Genomic DNA, 20,288 nt, shown 5'->3' on the forward strand with positions numbered 1-20,288 from the left:
CGTACGAAAAAATGAAGAAGGAGGAGTTATAACACGGGAGGAGCGAGTATGAGTCATGCAACACTATACAACACTGTTTTAACTTATGATTCACTACATGTTCGTGTCATTTATATAATATACACGCGCCTATTTCCAACATAAGACAGAAGTCTTACTTACCACGTGTAACTCGTCATGACCCGGTTCTGAAAATCCACCGCATCAAACACACACGCAAAACTCCGCTGCTAATCCGGATAATAAACTATATCCATTGTTTCCATGAGGCTGGATGTCTTCTCCTTACATCCAAAAACACACTTCTTGTTGTGCCATTGTTGACTTTTGAAATTAAACAAAGCTGAGTGGCGTGATAAGCTGTTAGCAAGCTCTAGCGTCTCCCGCTGACTGACGGCTGGGCGGGGTTTTCCGGGGGAAGTTTTCCGGCGGAAGCCCATATAAAGAAGTGATACGTATCGAAAACCCCTGAAACGTCAGTAAGAACCGTAATCGAAAAAAATTAGCCGAAACTTGTAGGAACCCTGGCGAAGTGCATTCGGCACAGAAATACTCTGAAACACGCCCAACTGCATTTTTGACACTTTGCCTACGTTTAGCATGAGGAAACAACTCTATAACTGTGTTAATAAGTCAGAATGCTTGAAATACCATTAAACCCCCCCTTTAATAAAGCACTGTTGCAATTGCTAAAAGAGGAGAGTTAGGTCAATGAAGGTCACAAGGACAAATGCCTAACTAAAGGAAACACTAATTACAATAATGGTGACTTCAAATGAATCTTAAACAACCACAAACTGGAGATTTAATGGGATAAATTTGGTGGAAAATATCCATTTGACTTGTGATTACATCACGTCAGAAAGAATATTTGTCTACTAAATCACGTGTGTGGATGCTGGAATAGTTGAGGACTTGTATCTTGTTTTGACAGCAGTTGTAAACTTATCGTCCATGTTTAGAAAATAATTGTAATTTTATGTTTAAAAGTAATTTTAGTGTGATAAAATTAGGAACTTGATGACAAATGCCTGCATGATGACCACTAGTGCAGACTCTATCAACAAGGATTTAGTAAAATATAAACAGATGGTTCAGTATATTGGTAACAAATATATCCTCTAAAAGTTTTAATGTTACATCAATAACGCATAATGCCATATCTATTACGCTGATATTGCTCAAGATTTTTTTTTTTCATTTTTATAGTAATACAGTATCTTGTTAATTTTACTGCAATAAACCGTATTTTTATATGTTTTTTACTGTTAAATGTAAGGTCTTAGTCTGTAAAACTAATTAAAGTTTTTCACAGTGAATCCTACGGTTATCACATGTTTTGTGCAATACGGTTTTATTCTGTATCATTTAAACGGTATTTTACTGTTCAATTTACAGACATTTTTTACAGTGCTGTTATCTTTTCTGTGAAACATGAAGGCAGAAAATTTAAATGTGACCCTGGACCACAAAACCAATCATAAGTAGCACCGGTATATTTGTAGCAATAGCCAAAAAAAATCAGACTGATCTCACTGAAAGTTGTGTTAAAATCACGCAAAATTTGATTAATTTATTCACATCTGAAATTCAGCTTTTTTCGTGCCTTGAGCATAAATGTCTTCTTTGTGTCATTTTATGTATTGTTTGTTCATAGTTTTTTTCCTATTTTCTTACCATTGTCGCTTGGGGTTGGGGTTAGAAGAATCACTTTCTGTTACATGATTAGACATCCTAGCCCAAACCCCAACTCTAACCCCAACTCCAGGCGAGAATAGTTTTAAAAGCAGAAAAAACATGTAGAAACCAATACATAAAATTACATCCTAAACCAAACAACACAAATCTAACCCCAACTCAAAGTGACAATAATTTAAAAATAGGGGGAAAATGAAAAACTTTTTTTAAAATTTATCCGTAAGATCATGTTTGTCACATTGTATTGGTACAAATTATTTTTTTAAGCCAAAAATAAATGATCTCTGAAACCCAATGTGACCTTTGAAATCACCTAAACAAACACGCCCCTACCCCAATATAATCTGGATCTGCTACTTAACTCCATAACAGTATGCCATACTGTTGTGTGCTATGTTGCAAGTATGGCTGGTAATAAATGTATAATAATTTAACAATACAGCAAAGAAATCTATATTCTTAGTTGCATTTTTTGCAACGAAATGTGAGTTATGCATTGTACATTTAGCTGCCATGATGTTAGATTCTTATGGGTGCCATATGGTAACCGACTGAAATCTTCCTCTTGGCTGCAGATCTCACGTGCTTATTCATTTAGATAAAAAATGGCACATACAAATATCACACCAGTTATGATGTCATTGATACTAAATTATATTTATTCTCAAGTCTTGTGTAACCAGAATGCCAGTTTGAATATGCAAAATGGAAAATTACTGTAAAAAGAGCTGCAGAAGGAAAAACTTTTTAACTGTTGTGTACTAATATTGTGTACCTTCAACATAGTTGAACACTCTAAACAATGCTGGTCTTTTTCAATCCAGCATTGGGTCAATAAGGGCCAAACACAACCCGTTTTAACCTATTCTGGGTTATTTTAACCTATTGTTGGGTCAAATATAAATATTTTTTGGGTTTTTTAACCAAACGTCTGGGTTTGTCCCTTTTTGACCCAATGCTGGGTTGAAAATAACTGGGTTAAATAATAAAATACTTTTACAAATGGTTATGATGGACTACTGCTATATGGAAAATTAAAAATGCTGCTTTTGGGAATAATAGAAAATATAACAGCATAAGAGTTTGAAACAACATGAGGGATTTTTTTTTTTTTTGGGTGAACTATTTCTTTAATGATAAATTGAACACTTTATAACTGCATTATAGTACATTTAACATAGATGTGTGAATGAAATGTACACAGCCAGGCGTTGGTTATTGGGGGTTAACTGAGAGCTCTGTCGCCTGCAGTACATGCTTTCCCAACAAACCATAGATGCCCTCAGAAAACCCACCTTCGACGTCTGGCTGTGGGAATCCAACGAGGTAAGAGTCTAACACTGCACTGTCACGTCTTTCTCTTCTTCTCTCTTGCTTTTGTTTTCTGTCTTCTGCGTCTGCTGCTTGTGTATTTGTGGGCTTGTGTAGTATCACCTCTCCCAGGAGACAGTAGAAGCTTTGAGGCAGCCAATCTTCGATGTGTGGCAATGGGAACCTAATGAGGTGAGCATCAGCCGAGTAAAAGATGTTCTGCAGGATATCAACCATTCTACATAAAAGTGCCGATTAAGGATACAAAATATACTGAATGTTTAATGCAATCGTGCAGTATATAGAAATATATGTAGTTAAAATTTGAGATTCTGCAAGGGAAATAGCAGTGGTGGGAAATAACATTTTAAATATTTCCCAAATTTACACAAATATTTTTTTGTAATTGTTATATATAATTGTTATATTAATTATTTTTCAAAAACTTGGAATAAGTTTAAACAAATATGTCAATAAGTCTTACAAAAATATTGAAAAAGTTTATATTTTATTCTTTGTTTAGATTGTAATAGTTTGCAAATGTAACAATTCTTTGGTTACTTTATTTTAAATATTTAAAAGAAAATAAATAAAAGGGAAATTGCAGTGGTGAATTACATTAAATATTCAAAAAATAGTTTTATTTTTAAAAACTAACAATTCACAAATATGTATATAATTTTTTACAAAAATATTGTAATGGTTTATATTTTTTCTTGTTTAGATTTTAATAGTTTGCAAATGTAATACTTTTTAATTAATTATTATTTTAAATAATTAAAGCAAAATTCTGTTTGTGAGTAATAAACAGCATACGAGATTCTGCAATAAAAATGGCAGTGATTATTTTTTACTTACATTTAATAGTTTGCAAATGTAATAATTATTATAATAACAAATATTTTCAATTTATTTAAAGGGAACATATAATGAAAATCAGACTTTTATCATGGTTAAGTGCTATAATTGTGTCCCCAGTGCTTCTATCAACCTAGGAATCGTGAAAAAGAAAGAACAACCCAGTAACTTAGTTTTGGTAAACCATTCTCTGCAAGCATGTGGAAAAATAGGTCATTGGTATTTGGCTCCCCTTGTGATGTCGGAAGGGGATAATACCGCCTCTTAATCTGCACTATCCAACCACAGCACTGCCATTTAGTGCAGAGAGAGAGAGAGTTTCAATTTCAACACACCACCATTATGGTGATCAGTGTTTGCATTTAATCAGATAATTAGCATTTTAAAGGACACATGCTATAATATATGCTATAATAAATTATGATACTTTGAGCTAAAACTTCACATACGTACCATACGTGGAGACCAAAGATTTATTTTACATCTTAACTCTTTCACCGCCAGCGTTTTTAAAAAAAAAGTTGCCAGCCAGCGCCAGTGTTTTTCATGATTTTCACAAAAGTTTAATGCCTTCCAGAAAATGTTCTTCTTTAAATATATAAACATACAATATATCAAATGAAAGAACAGACCCTCTGCTTTCAAACAAAAAAAAAACGTTTCATCCTACCTTCAGTAGTTCTTTTGTAATCAGCTTTTGAATATTTGTAGGTTTCTGCAAAAACACCACATTTTGAGCAAAAAGCTAAAATAATTCAATTTTTGTGACGGACTTTTCATAGAGTTCCCATTCAGAGCGATCTTTAAAACAGACACAGACATGCAGCTGCTTGCCATAGGGCGATACTTCAGGGTTTAAAAAGTTGCGGAAGGGTGCCACCTGGTGGATAATAGCGGTATTGCGGAAAGACGGAAATACTCGTCATTGGCGGGGAAGCGTTTTTTCTTGATTGACGAGATATCTCGTCAATGGCGGCGAAAGAGTTAAACAGTGTTGTAAATGTCCCTTTAAATATTTTATTTTTAACAATTATTATATTTTTTATTAAAACCAAGGCATAAATGGCCAGTAGTTGAATTTTTTTTTCAATAACATGAAATTTATGAGAAATGCATAGTCAAAATGCTTGGCCTGTAACAGTTGTTGATAATCTTGTGTTTTGTACTACAGATGTTATCATTCATTGTTTTTACTTTAAGATGCTGAGCTGTCTGGAGCATATGTACCATGACCTGGGACTGGTAAAGGACTTTAATATAAACCCCATCACACTGAAAAGATGGCTGGTAAGAAATCTAAAGCTAGATATAATAATATAACATAATAATATAACGTTTTACCATACATTGTACATTTAGCTGCCATGATGGTAGAGGCTTATGGCATCTCAAAGTTGTCACAAATCCATTAACAGTGTTTCTTAACTTAATGGGTTTGTTGCAAGTGGCTTCTGTTTTTGTTTTGTTTTTTGTTCTGACCATTTCTCCTATTTTAATCCATGTCAGATTGCCTAAATAAAGTTTAATTTGTTCTGTGTTTCCTTTCAGCTCTGCATCCACGACAATTACAGGAACAATCCTTTTCATAATTTCCGCCATTGCTTCTGCGTCACACAGATGATGTACAGCATGATCTGCCTCTGCAACCTACAGGTATAGAAACGTTTATATACAGATCTGTCATTTGACAAAACATTTTGCTGTTTTACAGTTTATACCTCACAATTCCAATTTGTTTTGAGCAAGTTTTGATATAAACAAGTGATCCTCGGCCATACTAAATGGGGCTCGCCACCTATCTCTGAAGTTAAAAAGCTGAAGTGTGTAATTATTCCTCCCACAATAAAATGCATGAGTATGCGACTCTGTATGATTATTTTAATGGTATTGTTATGCAAGCATGATAACAAATTATGTAAATACAGTAAGGGGGTGTGCACACCAACACGTGGCTAAAAACGTGGTGTAGGTGCTTGTCAGCTTTTTTCAGCTAAGTGCTTTGGTTTCTGATACTTCTGGGGTGCGTTTCTCGAACAACGACGTGACTCGCTGCTGAACCACCATAGTACGATGAATAGTTGGAGAAACTAACTACCTTGTCACGACTGTTTCCCAAAAGCATAGTAACTTTGTCGCACATTCGTCATTTGAAACATGTTCGTTTAACAACATTGATGATGTCACATGGGAGGTGAAGTACTAATTAATCTGTGCAAATCGATTTTATGTCAGATTATTGCTGTAAATAACATATATTGCATCAGAAGACTGATTTTGTTATCGTGATTTAGTTATCTGTTGTTTATTTTCAAGATATTTAATTCACGCGCAAGTTCCCTCTTACGTCACTCCTCCCAGGGATTCCCCAGGGTCTTAAAGCTCATAGTTCTGTGCACATGTTTTCAAATGCGCTGCTTTAATTCTGTTTACAAACTTAACGACGTACATTTTTATATATATATATATATATATATATATATATATATATATATATATATATATATATATATATATATATATATATATATATTTAGAATGATGGATATAGAATGTACTACATTTTTTTTGCTTATTCTGTTCAAAAGCATGATCAACGTAAGTCTACATATTATAATAACAACGAACTATGCTTAACGAAAGGTGAAGAGCTGTCGTTCAAACCACACAAGTTTGCGATGCAGCTTGCGAATGTTCGTATGAACTATTTTTTTCGGGAAACACCAAATCCTTGACATTTGTCATTAACGACGTAACTCACGACAGTAGTTGGCTAACGATGCTTTTGGGAAACGCATCCCTGCTTTGATTATCAGTCGTTGAATGATGCGCCAGTTGGTTGTTGTGATATTTGTCCCGCCCCTCCTCCAGTGTGATTGGACAGGCGAGTGAGAAGTGACATTGACGAGCTGAGCTTTTCACCCAAATAACATTTTTTAACTCTTGAAGCTCAGCGCGGACAAAACTCACCAGCTGCTGGCGTTTTTTAAAAGCGTCAATTGAAAACATACGTCGGCGTCAACGCTTTGGTGTGCACGCTACCTAATATAGTACTACAAAAACACAATATTATTAGCCAGACCTAAAATGCACAGTTTTACCTATAATGTAATACAAATCATGTAACTTGAGCTACCTACTTCATCTTTCTATTTCTAATAAGAAACCATTTGCCTAAAAATAAAAACCTCTTCTGAATTAAGTACACATTCCTGCTTCTTTATTCAGGAAGGTTAAAGTAGTAGATCTAGATTAAAGAGGTGTGGGAGATGAATGCAAGGATGGAAGAGGGAAAGTGAATATAAATGACTGACGTATGGGGGTGTAAAAGCAATTTCACTCCTGTGAAGATGCTTTCAGCCTTTCGCTCTTCTCTCTGTGCTGCGGTTGCTATGGACCTTTATTATGAGGTCATCGAATTCATTATTTGAGCTATTACCAGTCTGGCTATTAAAGGCCAAATTATTAACTACCAATGTACCTGTAATACACTAAGAAGCCTGTCTCAAAACATACACATTTATACAAAGAGTCCAAGTCAGGTTCTTTTTTTCGTAGGAAAAGTTCCCACAAGTAGACGTTCTTATTTTGATGACAGCCGCCGTGTGTCACGACCTGGATCATCCCGGGTACAACAATACGTAAGAGCTTCTGTCATTTATGAATGCGCGTACACAAACACACTCCCACATGTATTTAAACTCTATATATTTTGTCTGTTTGGCAGGTATCAGATTAATGCGCGCACAGAGCTGGCTGTGAGATACAATGACATCTCTCCTCTGGAGAATCACCACTGCGCTGTGGCCTTCCAGATCTTCTCTCAGCCAGACTGCAACATCTTTGCCAACTTTGATCCTGAAGCCTTCAAACAGATTCGTCAGGTGTGTGTTTCCAATTTCCAGGTTTTGTGCATGCACATAATGTAATGGTATGAATGTCATTGCATGAGATGTCAAAATATTAAAGGAATATTCCATTTTCTTAAAAGAAAAAAACAGATAATATACTCACCACCATGTCATCCAAAATGTTGATGTCTTTCTTTGTTCAGTCGAGAAGAAATTATGTTTTTTGAGGAAAACATTGCAGGATTTTTCTCATTTTAATGGACTTTAATAGACACCAACAATTAATACTTAACTCAACACTTAACAGTTTTTCAAAGGACTATAAACAATCCCAAACGAGGCATAAGGGTCTTATCTAGCAAAACGATTGTCATTTTTGACATTAAAAATAACAAATATACACTTTTAAAGCACAACTTCTCGTCTAGATCCGGTCGTGATGCCCTAGCATGACCCGACGCAATACGTCATGACGTCAAGAGGTCACAGAGGACGAACGCAAAACTCCGCCCCAGTGTTTACAAGTGTGGTGAAAGAGGACCGTTCCTACATTGTTGTATGTCAACTGATACTAATTAATGTCTTTGTGTCAGTTTATTGTTTACAATGGTATATATGTAACACGTGACCTCCCTACGTCACCACGCATTTACGTTAGGTCGCGCTGGACCGGACCTAAACGAAAAGTTGTGGTTTAAAAGATCATATTTTTTATTTTTCTTGTCAAAAATGACAATCGTTTTGCTAGATAAGACCCTTATGCCTCGTTTGGGATTGTTTATAGTCCTTTGAAACTCCGTTGAAAAAAACTGTTAAGTGTTGAGTTAAGTATTACTTGTTGGTGTCTATTAAAGCCCATTAAAATGAGAAAAATCCTGCAATGTTTTCCTCAAAAAACATAATTTCTTCTGGACTGGACAAAGAAAGACATCAACATTTTGGATGACATGGTGGTGAGTAAATTATCTGGATTTTTCTTTTAAGAAAATTGAATATTTCTTTAAAGCAAGGATGCTGTTTATTTTAGAGAAAGAGTATTGTGGCATTTTTTAAGTAAAAAAAAATCAGTTTCTGAAAAATCAAATCAAGAGTTTTGTGTCTATAACTAGCAAACCATCTAAGTTAACTATGAACCAATATAGTCCAAATAATCATTTGGTCTTTTCACAGGGAACTATTACTTTGATACTGGCAACAGACATGGCTCGACATGGAGAGATACTGGACTCCTTTAAACAGAAAGTGGACAACTTTGACTTCACTAATGAGGAACATGTTACTTGTGTGAGCTTTCTGTATAGTAACCACATTCACTTACATAAAACTTCAATGGTATTACCATGTTTTTAGAAATGTGCCTTGCTTAGAATATCATGCAAATACAATATGGGGCGGTTTCCCAGACAGGGTTTAAGGCTAGTCCCAGACTAACTTAAATGTTAATGTTGTCTTGATCGAAAACAACTTGCTCTTACATATCTTAAAATATATCAGTGGGAGTGTTGTGTCTCCAGATGCACACTAGTAATGTTTATTTATAAACCATGCTTTTAAAAATGACTTAAATATCCTAATTTAACTAAGACCTAGTCCTGTTTTAAACTAATCCCTGTCTGGTAAAACCACCCCTATATTTATATGGTAATCATTCAGTACCATGATGTTGTATATCTTTGGGGTTTACTGGTATGAGATGTTTATTAGCTGATGCCAGAAAACCATATTAAGCAGGGTGGTTGATAGCAGATATAATGTGTGCCCCTGTCTTTGAAATCCAGGCTAAAGTCTGGGATTTTGAGATTAGGAGCATCAAAGTTTGATTTCAATCACTGATTTACTTTATAAATAATTTAAATAATTTTTATCTTTGACATGACGTTATTCAGTGAATATTAAAGATATCAAGGTTATATTTTCACAGAATGTCCTTTACATTATATAAAATGCATTTATGTTAAAAAAACGATATATTGTATATAATATAATTATCTCTAAGTATTTATATCTAATATTAAGGAAGTGTGTCTTTTTTCTAATAGTTAAAGATGGTTCTGATTAAATGCTGTGACATCTCTAATGAAGTTCGGCCGATGGAGGTTGCCGAGCCTTGGGTGGACTGTTTGCTGGAAGAGTATTTCATGCAGGTGAAACATAAATACATCATGAGATCTTCAAATCGGTCATACTTAAATGGGACTTTTTTAAGATGTAAAATAAACATTTTATGTACTCGGAGTATGTATGTGAAGTTTTAGCTCAAAATACCCCACAGATAATTTATTATAGCATGTTAAAATTTTCACATTGTAGGTGTGAGAAAAAATGTGCCGTTTTTGGGTCCTTTTAACTCTTTCCCCACCATTGACGAGTTATCTCGTCAATTAAGAGAAAACATTTGCATAAAAATAAAACGTGTTTCTGAAGAAATTTTATGTTAATATGCAATACTGCGATTATCCACTAGAGGCACTTATCCAATTTATGAAAAAAAACTGAAGCCAAAACGTTATTTACTAATTTTAAATTCTGTGTATGTTTTGATAACCCTTCTGAATCTGGGCTGCGTTCCCCGAAACCTTCCTAGCTCTACGTCGTTCTTAAGTTGTACCTTAAGCTTTACCTTATCGTTAATACGTGTTTCCCAAAACGTTCTTAGTTACGTATCACTTCTGTAAGTCGTTCGTTCGGAAGGTTGGTCTGGAGCACTCTTAGCTATACCTTATCCCACTTGACTCCGCTAGGGGCCATGACTGTGATAAAAGCTTGTGTAGATTGCAGTCTATATAACTAAATATCTGTTTAAAAAAAAAAAAAAGTTGAAGTACACTCCGTGTTAAATTAGGCATTTTTTATTTATTTAAAGAATAAAACATTCACATAATTAGACATTATTACACTGATGGTTGTTAGATTTTTTATATTTTTTTCCAAAGGAACATCAGCTGTGAACTATTATTACAGGCTAAAGAAACTATTAAACAAAGATGTTGGGTGGAGGAGTTGGTGAAACTATGGCAGGCAGCTATACAGCGAATCTTACTATTTTATTTGTGCATTTCATATCCATTAAATCTTTAGTTTACCGGCTATTTTAGCTGCAAATAAAACAAATCAAGTTAAAATTGCATGCCACACGGGAGCACATTCATCACGAAATCATAATTGTTGATTTTCCTAAATATTATTATTGATGTAAATTCGACTTTGCATCGAAGTTTTTTTAATGTTTTATAACTTTGAGGCAACTGCATGCCATATTCTTTATAAACATTAAAAAGAACATGCTCCACTTGATAATTGCTTGTATAAGGTCAACAAATTTTCCACATTAAAACTAATCAAAGCTTAAACCTAAAACAATCATACTATATATTTATATATCATATAATATATATTTTATGTTATATTTAAGGTTAACAGACAGGCGCGGCTCCTGAAATGCGCCCATTAAGCGTTATCCGCATTGTAAACGCGCTGCTTGCGCAGTGTCCAAACACATAAACGCGTGAACTAATGAACAACAATTTGTTTTTCTATATTTTAAGTGTAATGCCAAGCCAGGTGACTTGCACGACCTTATTTCCCTGTGCAACGCATTTATTGGGAACCCCTAATATAAATTATCCTTTAAAGTGAAGGAATAATGGATGCATTGAAGCAGTTTATGCATTATACTTTTGGACATGAAGTTGCGAGTTTTGCACGGGTTTGATATAAAATAAAATATACAAGGTTTATATTTAGTTGTTTGCAATTTGAAATATTTTTACCAGATATTCCCAATAAATGTAACTTGAACTATTTCTGAAATGTTTCTTTAATAAATAACACCGCTCTCTCATAACGCAGCGAAGTACCTATTACATAAAGTGAACAATTGATTGTCGAGCAATCGATATCAACCTATTCAGCACCATCGCCATGGACAGCAGCTGGTAACGTCGTACGTAAGAAAGTATACCTTAAGAAACCCTCTAAGGTACAGTTCGGGAAACACGCCTAGAAAAGGTAAACCTGTAGTTAAGGTTTAACTTAAGAGTCTTCGTAGCGCGCTAAGAGTCAACGTTATCGGGAAACGCAGCCCAGATCTTTAACAAAATTCCTTCACAAAAATGCTATTATTTCAGTTTTTTGCAAAAAATATATTTTTAAAGAAAAATACCCATATTTAAGAGTTTATAAGCAGAGAAAAAGAAATAAATAAGATGAAACGTTTTTTCCCGTTTTGTTTGTTTATTGTTTGTTTGAAAGCAGAGGGTCTGTTCTTTTTTTTTTTTTGAACTTTTTATTTGTATATTTTTTTTCTTTTACACCACAAAAACAACACAAACATTATCTGAGGCAATAAAAAAAAAAATTAAAATAAAAAACCTAAAAATAAATAAATAAATAATAATAATAATAATAATACTGTACAACCATATAATAATATAAAGTAAAAAAAGATAAAAAAACAGCACACATTTATTCCAATTTATAAATCTAAGTATTCTTTAACCATGTACCACCTCTGATTGAAAAGGTCAGTTTTCAGTTGTAATGATGCAGTCATTTTTTCCATCATGTAAATCTGTTTTAATCTATGTTTCCATTCAATTACACTTGGTGATTTCACAGACTTCCAGTTAGCAGTTATATTTTTCTTAGCAATTAATAGTAACACACGTATAATATATCTTTGTTCAGCATTGAAAACATCACTTGGTACAACCCCCAGTAAGAAAGACTGCACATTTAATGGAATTTCTCTTTTTACAATTTTCTCCATTTCTTCTTTAATATTTTTCCAATACTCCAGGATTACTGGACAGTTCCAGAATATATGTGTATGGTTACCTGTTTTACCACATTTTCTCCAGCATACAGCTGAAGATTGATCTTTTATAAGCTTTGAAATAACCAAAGGAGTCTGAAAATAACGTATTTTAAGTTTCCAGTCAAATTCCTTCCACTGTTGGCTATTAATTCCCTTGTGGCACTTATAACAAAGTTTATCCCACAACTCATCTTCTATCTCTATATTGGCTTCTATTTCCCACTTTTCCTTAATATTGTAGGTGTTTCCACCCATACCTGTTAACAATCTTTTATAAAGATGAGAAACATGTCTACCAACAGGGAAACATTTTTCGATATATGTAATAAAATATTGTTCATGCCATTTGGGATTTTGCAAATTCTTTCTTTTTCTTTATGGTTTGTAATATAATATCTGATTTGCAAATATCTATAAAAATCACTTAAGGGAAGATCAAATTGTTCTTGAAGTCGTGTAAAGGACTTAAAGTGTGTTTCTTCAAAAAGCTGGTCTAAAATAAAAAGGCCTTTAACCGCCCATTTCTTGAGACCAGGGTCTGTTCTTTAATTTGATATATTTGTATGTTTATATATTTTTAGAATTTTTTTTTTTTGGAAGGCATTTTGTGAAACTTGTGAAAATCACAAAAAATGCTGGCAGGCAACTTTTTAAAAAATGGCTGGTGGAGAATGGGTTAGATGCAAATGAGCTGAAGAAATGCAAACACTGATCGCCATAATAGTGGTTTGTTGAGATTGAAACTCAATTGTGCTGTCAATTATTTGTTCTCTCTCTCTGCACACATGGTTGAATAGTGCAGATTAAACCCTTCAGACCTGCTGATGTCCATGTGATGTCCATTCCACTGAACGCAGGGTCTGAAGGGGTTAAGGGGCGGTATTATCCCCTTTTGACATCACAATGGGAGCCAGATTTCAATGACCTAGTTTTTCACATGCTTGCAGAGAATGGTTTACCAAAACTAAGTTGATCGAAGCACTGGGGGACCCGATTATAGCACTTAAACAAACATAGAAAAAGTCAGATTTTCATTATATGTCCCCTGTTGTGTTAGAAGTGCTTGCCTATCATTTTTTTTTACTGGATGTTCATCAGTATGGTGTATATTGTATTCTCTTTCTCAGAGCGATCGAGAGAAAGCAGAGGGTTTACCTGTCGCTCCTTTCATGGACAGAGAAAAAGTGACCAAGCCCACTGCTCAGATCGGCTTCATCAAGTTTGTCCTCATTCCCATGTTTGAGACAGTGATGAAGGTGATTTTTGTATTATAATTTAGTTTTTGCACTATTTTAGACCACATTCTACCAATTTATATATGCAATCTAGTCCCAATCAAAAACAAATTAGACCTAGTGACCACTTAATACTTTATATTCATACTTGTAGTAGCATCATAGCTGCTCGTGTCCATAGGCTGCTTTTAAAGGACAGCCAGCATTCAAATATCTAAGGATGCATCCAACAAATGCATGAAATTAGAATCAGCAACCACAACAAGTGTGAAAAAAATTAAATCAAAACTAAAGATGGTTTTGTTCTGTGTATTGCAGTTGTTTCCTCAGATTGAGGAGGTAATGGTACAGCCACTAAGAGAATCCCGGGACAGATATGAAGAGCTCAAACAGATAGATGACGCAATGAATGAGGTCAGCAGCAAGTGTGTGTGTGTGTGTTTTGTTACAGCCATTACCATTTTTTAATGTTATGTTATCATGCTTGATTTTCACAGATACAGAAGAAGAAGAGTGAAAACTTAACAATGGGAGGAAAAAAGAAACGAGGTCATTGTTCAAAACTTTGTAATGGATAAGTACTTGTATTGTTATAATGATCATTTCATGCAATGTTTCAGTGAAAACTACATTTTTTTTGCTGTAGTTATGCAGCTGTTTGCCAGCAACTTACTGTAGATTTAAATTTATTTTATTTAGTGGCAACAGTTTTGTTTTTGAGTTAAATGAACATTAAACATTAGCGGGTTTTTGTCTTTGCAGAGTGGAACTATGGAAGACTCATGCAAAGCATTCTGGAAACCAGAAATCCTCATCAACCTTTTTCATTTTTTTCCTTCATATTTTGGTTCCCAGAATGCTTTGCATGAGGCTGTTGTATTTTTGTTCTGTGGAGATAAAGACTTGTTGTTGTTTAATGTTTAGTTAACTTTGAACAAACTGTTGCCAATAACAACTTTAAATCTATAGTAAGTTACTGGCACACAGCTACCATTAATACTGTAATTTATACAGAAATATTTAACGGTGCATGTTTGTTTTTGTTTCAGATAACATTGCAGACAATAAAAATGGACATTGAGTGACATTTTGTCATTTCAGAAAATCCAAAGCTTCTTTCAGGGAATGAGTCTTGTACAGCTCAGCCATTAACTCTCATGTGTCCACTCTATAAATTATATTTTCTATTTGTGTTGTTTTTATTGGTTTTGTACAAGTATAAACATTATACAGGATGTACAGATTTGTAGTCACTTTTACTCAAAAAGAAAATAAAAGTCTATCTTTTAAGAAATGTCATGAGGTGTCATTTCAAGAGCACTCTGTAGCTGTGCCATCTGCTGCTGAGACTTTGTGATAACACCAAACAGTACACTACATGGTTAAAAATAAATTCATTTAAACTGACATTAAAAATGTCACAGAGCAAAATAAGCTGGGTAATTATTAAAATAACAAATAATATTTTGTTTTTCAAGTAGATGTAAATGAAAGTCTCTCATTCAGCTGGTGGTCTGGGGCACGGAGTCACTTTCTGTTTTACTTCTCTTTCTGGGATTAGAGCCATTTGCAGATGCTCTCTTTTTGCTTTCCTGTTCAAGCCTTTCCTGTTTCTTCTGTAAATATGATGCCATGTTGTCAAAGTTCACCTTGTACAGGTGTTTAAACTGACTTTCCAGTCCCACTGAACCTGTAACCAGAGTACAGAAAGCAGCATTGAAGACAAAAATCAGAATTTTGGAGATGTCACAAAGAGGAAATAATACTTGAGATTTTTGTATTATAATTTAGTTTTTGCACTATTTTAGACCACAATCTACCAATTTATATATGCAATCTAGTCCCAATCAAAAACAAATTAGACCTAGTGACCACTTAAAGGATTAGTCCATTTTCTTAAAAGAAAAATCCAGATAATTTACTCACCACCATGTCATCCAAAATGTTGATGTCTTTCTTTGTTCAGTCCAGAAGAAATTATGTTTTTTGAGGAAAACATTGCAGGATTTTTCTAATTTTAATGGACTTTAATAGAGCCCAACATTTAATACTAAACTCAACACTTAACAGTTTTTTTCAACAGAGTTTCAAATTACTATAAACGATCCCAAACGAGGCATAAGGGTCTTATCTAGCAAAACGATTGTCATTTTTTACAAGAAAAATAACAAATATACACTTTTAAACCACAACTTCTCGTCTATCCCCGGTCCTGTGACGCGCCAGCCTCACGCAATACGTCATGACGTCAAGAGGTCACAGAGGACGAATGCGAAACTCCGCCCTAGTGTTTACAAATGTGTTGAAAGAGGACCGTTCCGACGTTGTTGTATGTCAACTGATACTAATTAATGTCTTTGTGTCAGTTTATTGTTTACAATGGTCCACAAATGTGCGTTTTATATATGTAACACATGACCTCCCTACGTCACTATACATTTACGTTAGTTCGTGTGGACCGGACCTAGACAAAAAGTTGTGGTTTAAAAGTACATATTTTTTATTTTTATTGTCAAAAATGACAATCGTTTTGCTAGATAAGACCCTTATGCCTCATTTGGGATTGTTTATAGTCCTTTGAAACTCCGTTAAGTGTTGAGTTAAGTATTAATTGTTGGTGTCTATTAAAGTCCATTAAAATGAGAAAAATCCTGCAATGTTTTCCTCAAAAAACATAATTTCTTCTGGACTGAACAAAGAAAGACATCAACATTTTGGATGAAATGGTGGTGAGTAAATTATCTGGATTTTTCTTTTAAGAAAATGGAATATTCCTTTAATACTTTATATGCATATATATTCAATATTTACAATGATCTGTAATTCTGTACTTACGGCACAATTAATTATCTCCACAATACTCTGTATATTTCCTAGCCCTACTTTCAGTTTTTTTTCTGTTATGTCATATTTATTGTATTTCATACCTTTAAAGACATTCCACTGATCCTTTAATGCTTCAGTGACTCTCATCAGTTCAGGTGTTTCTTTGCCACACAGCTGTAAACAAGCAAAACCAGTTAGTTAAAGTTAGTAACCTTTAGTACACATCAAAAGACAGCCTTAAAAAGTGTGTACCTCCCAATGTTGTTCTGAGTATCTATATAGGTGCACATTCACGTCTTCAGTTTCCAGTAAGACCCACAGTTGGCTTTCTGAATCAAAGGTGATGTCCCACGGTGCATGAGGAACATCGATCGTCTCAGCAGGGTTCAGGGAGACCTCTGTCCCAGCATCCACCAAAAAAAGCTGAATCGAGGGTTGCCTAAACACACGAATGTGATCATTTGTATATAAAATGACAAGTGATGCTTAACATTTTCCAAAATAGTTTTGTCTGAATGCATTAACAGAATTAAATAAAACTGAATGAAACCTTGTTTAATGTAACGCACCTTTCACACTGGACAGCTATGTGTCGCCCATTTGGTGAGCTAATAATCCTGCTAACAGCAAACCTCTAAGAACAGAAGATAAAACAAGTCTTTCAGATTTTGTGCATTATGGTATTTTATTTTTTACATTTAATTTTGATAGTTAAGCATAACCCCAAAGAGGCAATACAAATTGTAAGCCTCTAATTTTACACTTCATTATATTATTCATGCTAGTTTTGAAATAAATATTTTCCCTGTGTATAATAAAAATTACAGTACTTGCGATTCTAATACCCTTTAAATTGCACAAATTGAAACAAAAGCAGCCAATGATGATATCATATAGATTAAGAAAGGTCCATATAAAAAAAATAAAATCAGAGCAATTTTGCATAAACTCCCATATTTTGCAGAAAAGTTTTTTGGCGGGTTACCAGAAAAGTGACAATGAAAATACTGTTTGTGCAAATGACCTTTTCTGTGTCTTCATCAGATTTTTGTGAAATGGCATGCTGCTTCAAATCAATGCTATGCAACCGGCGACCGGTCTCATAATGCCAAATCTTCATTGTCCCATCCTGCAAAAACCACAGTGTGTCAGTCCTACTATCATTTTAATATGTGACCCAGCCTGTGAAAACCCAGCTAAAGTCATGTTTTCTACATTAAATTATCCTACATAATGTAAAGACCATTCTGTGAAAATATAACGTTGACCGATAAGTATTTATACTGCTATGCCACCAGAACATCAACAACAACAAAACTGTAAAAATGCATTTACCCCTGAACCAGAGAGAAGCCAGTCAGGATGTCCTGCAGGCACAAGCAATGCACTGACGAATCTGCCCAAGAGAAACAAAACAAGTTCAAACCAGAACACCATATAAAACATATTCCCACCGTCCATACTTACTCTTTGTGCCCTAGGCAGAAAGCCTGAATGTTGTACGGTTGGAGGCGGAAGCTTATTCTGATCTTTTCATCTCTGTCTGCGGTTATGATGTACTTATCATCTGGAGAGAGAGTCTGGAGAGATAAACACAAAAGGAATTTAGTTATTGAGAGATATTCTTCTATAACCAGGCTCAGACAGAAAATGCAAACTTTTTCTCTTTTCTTGTTAAAATGTGATGAAATATGACAAAGTTTAAAGGGACACTCCACTTTTTTTTTTAAATATGCTCATTTTCCAGCTCCCCTAGAGTTAAATATTAGATTTTTACTGTTTTGGAATCCAACCAGCCGATCTCTGGGTCTGGTGGTACCACTTTTAGCATAGCTTAGCATAATCCATTGAATCTGATTAGACCATTAGCATTGCGCTCAATAATGACCAAAGAGTTTTGATATTTTTCCTATTTAAAACTTGACTCTTCTGTAGTTACATCATGTAGTAAGAAAATTAAAATTTGTGATTTTCTAGGCAGATATGGTTAGGAACTATACTCTCATTCTGGCGCAATAATCAAGGACTTTGCTGATGCACCACGGCTGCGGGAGGCGCAACGATATTACGCATTGCCAGCAAATAGTCCCTTTGGTAACTTTCAATAGCAGGGGACAATTTTCGGGGCACTGCGTAATACCACTGCGCCTGCCGCAGCCATGTTATTCCAGCAAAGTCCTTGATTATTACGCCGGAAGGGGAACTGGAAAATGAGCCTACTTTCAAAAAAAGTGGAGTGTCCCTTTAAGACACATATACTTGCTTAATAGAGCTATGAACTTAACAGTCCGATTACAATCCTTCATTATTTAGTTAGATTTACCACAGCCAACAACATGGAGAGATGTCCCAGCTTCAGCTCTCCTGGTTTTTGTGGCTCCAGAACAGAAAATGAATACACATCTCCTGACTTATCAGCTACATAGACTTCATCTTCAGTCTGAGTGAATACAAGAGATGTGCATCTCCGCACAACCCACCTACAATAAAATAATTATTAGTCATATTGAAATTGACTGAATTGTAGTTCTGAAAGAAAGTCCTTTCTGATGTAGCTCTCAAATCAAATATGGCACTATTTTAGTTTATACATTTTACAGATGATTTATCCAAAGCAAATTAGTTTGGAGATTAAACCCACAACCCTGCTGTTGCAAGTGCCAAGCTACTCCTCAATACATTGGGGCTACAACTTTTTTCTTTTCAGAGTTTGACAACCCCAATCCTTATTCAGTTTCATTATTATGTAAAAGAGTGTGCAGTTACCGTGTACTAATGCAATGCCACGATGGCTCGGTACTGAAGAGAACCAGCCGCTTGTGGTCATCTGTGAGTGCGACGTGCTTCCCAGACGCTGAGATAGCAAATGCAAGAATCTTATCACTGTCTTTCTCTTCTGATCCTCCTCCACTACTGCATTGCATAAAGATACAATAGTTTGATGATGTTTGTAGTCATGTCAGTTACAATCTTGCATCCTCATGATATAAAGTACTCGTGGATTAAAAACGTACCTTTTATCATCGCCATCAGCTTCCTTTGGTCTCTTCTCTGCTTTTGCGCAGTCAAACACAAACAAATCTCTATCAGAAAAAATGAGTAGATGGAGAGAAAGTAAATAACATTACATTGTTTTAAACTTGAATACAAGAATGTATAAAACAAAAACATGTATTGAAAATGCTTTGTTTGAAATATTTTGTGGTTGTTATGCTTTGATAAAATGTATAAAGGTTTTCAAAAATACCTTTGATTTTTGATATGTTTAACGTTTAAAATCTATCATGCATTTTGAAATGTATTATGGCATTTCTTTAAAACCATTTTTCAAATCAAACATACACTATAAAACTATTTTTGCACTTCCAAGTCTATCCAAAAGGATATAACTGTTAAACTGTATTAGTAACATTACATAGTGATGCATTCATTTAAATATCTTTCCAGAAGGCAAACCAACATTGCTGCAAAAATCCAAAGTAACGGAATAGATCTACAATACAGCTACTCACCTAGTCTCTTTAAGGTTTATTGCAAATAAAGTACTAGAACAACTTGAAACAAACCAGTCTCCTTTTGAACACACTACCGCCATGATGACAGCCGCTCACGTGTGATCTTTCAGTCGCGTATTTAATACGTCATACACATAAACTCAAGAAATCTGGATTGTGACTAGAAGGGATACAGATACCG

The 20,288-nt window shown here is 34.6% G+C and overlaps 2 protein-coding genes across 5 annotated transcripts in view; one reads left to right on the top strand and one right to left on the bottom strand.

Annotated features, from left to right (window-relative positions):
• The window catches only part of pde9aa (phosphodiesterase 9aa), a 33,632-nt gene extending 18,572 nt beyond the window's left edge, over positions 1-15,060 (top strand). Inside the window, exons 10-21 of one of the 3 annotated variants that reach the window (XM_073854962.1) lie at positions 2,950-3,024; positions 3,127-3,201; positions 5,068-5,154; positions 5,416-5,520; positions 7,423-7,505; positions 7,592-7,748; positions 8,886-8,999; positions 9,755-9,859; positions 13,659-13,787; positions 14,085-14,180; positions 14,264-14,315; positions 14,816-15,060. In XM_073854962.1, coding sequence (XP_073711063.1) covers positions 2,950-3,024; positions 3,127-3,201; positions 5,068-5,154; positions 5,416-5,520; positions 7,423-7,505; positions 7,592-7,748; positions 8,886-8,999; positions 9,755-9,859; positions 13,659-13,787; positions 14,085-14,180; positions 14,264-14,315; positions 14,816-14,847 — 1,110 coding nt within the window. In that variant the 3' untranslated portion in view covers positions 14,848-15,060. The remainder of the gene's footprint in view (positions 1-2,949; positions 3,025-3,126; positions 3,202-5,067; positions 5,155-5,415; positions 5,521-7,422; positions 7,506-7,591; positions 7,749-8,885; positions 9,000-9,754; positions 9,860-13,658; positions 13,788-14,084; positions 14,181-14,263; positions 14,316-14,815) is intronic. The other 2 variants (XM_073854963.1, XM_073854964.1) reach the window with 2 other exon arrangements.
• On the bottom strand, positions 14,942-20,256 carry wdr4 (WD repeat domain 4). Of its 2 annotated transcripts, none has more exons than XM_073854965.1 (11): positions 20,105-20,256; positions 19,607-19,675; positions 19,359-19,505; positions 18,916-19,072; positions 18,060-18,172; positions 17,928-17,988; positions 17,617-17,721; positions 17,162-17,226; positions 16,845-17,031; positions 16,694-16,763; positions 14,942-15,456 (listed from the first exon to the last, which is right to left on the bottom strand). In XM_073854965.1, the coding sequence occupies exons 1-11, from the start codon at positions 20,185-20,187 to the stop codon at positions 15,269-15,271; spliced, it is 1,245 nt and encodes a 414-aa protein (XP_073711066.1). In that variant the 5' UTR covers positions 20,188-20,256; the 3' UTR covers positions 14,942-15,268. The 2 variants fall into 2 exon arrangements, with proteins under 2 accessions (XP_073711066.1, XP_055071655.2); XM_055215680.2 differs by having other exon boundaries at positions 16,694-16,766.
• Between the last annotated feature and the right edge of the window lie 32 nt (positions 20,257-20,288).

Source organism: Misgurnus anguillicaudatus, chromosome 17 (assembly GCF_027580225.2).
Source record: "Misgurnus anguillicaudatus chromosome 17, ASM2758022v2, whole genome shotgun sequence".
Taxonomy (NCBI): Eukaryota; Metazoa; Chordata; class Actinopteri; order Cypriniformes; family Cobitidae; genus Misgurnus; species Misgurnus anguillicaudatus.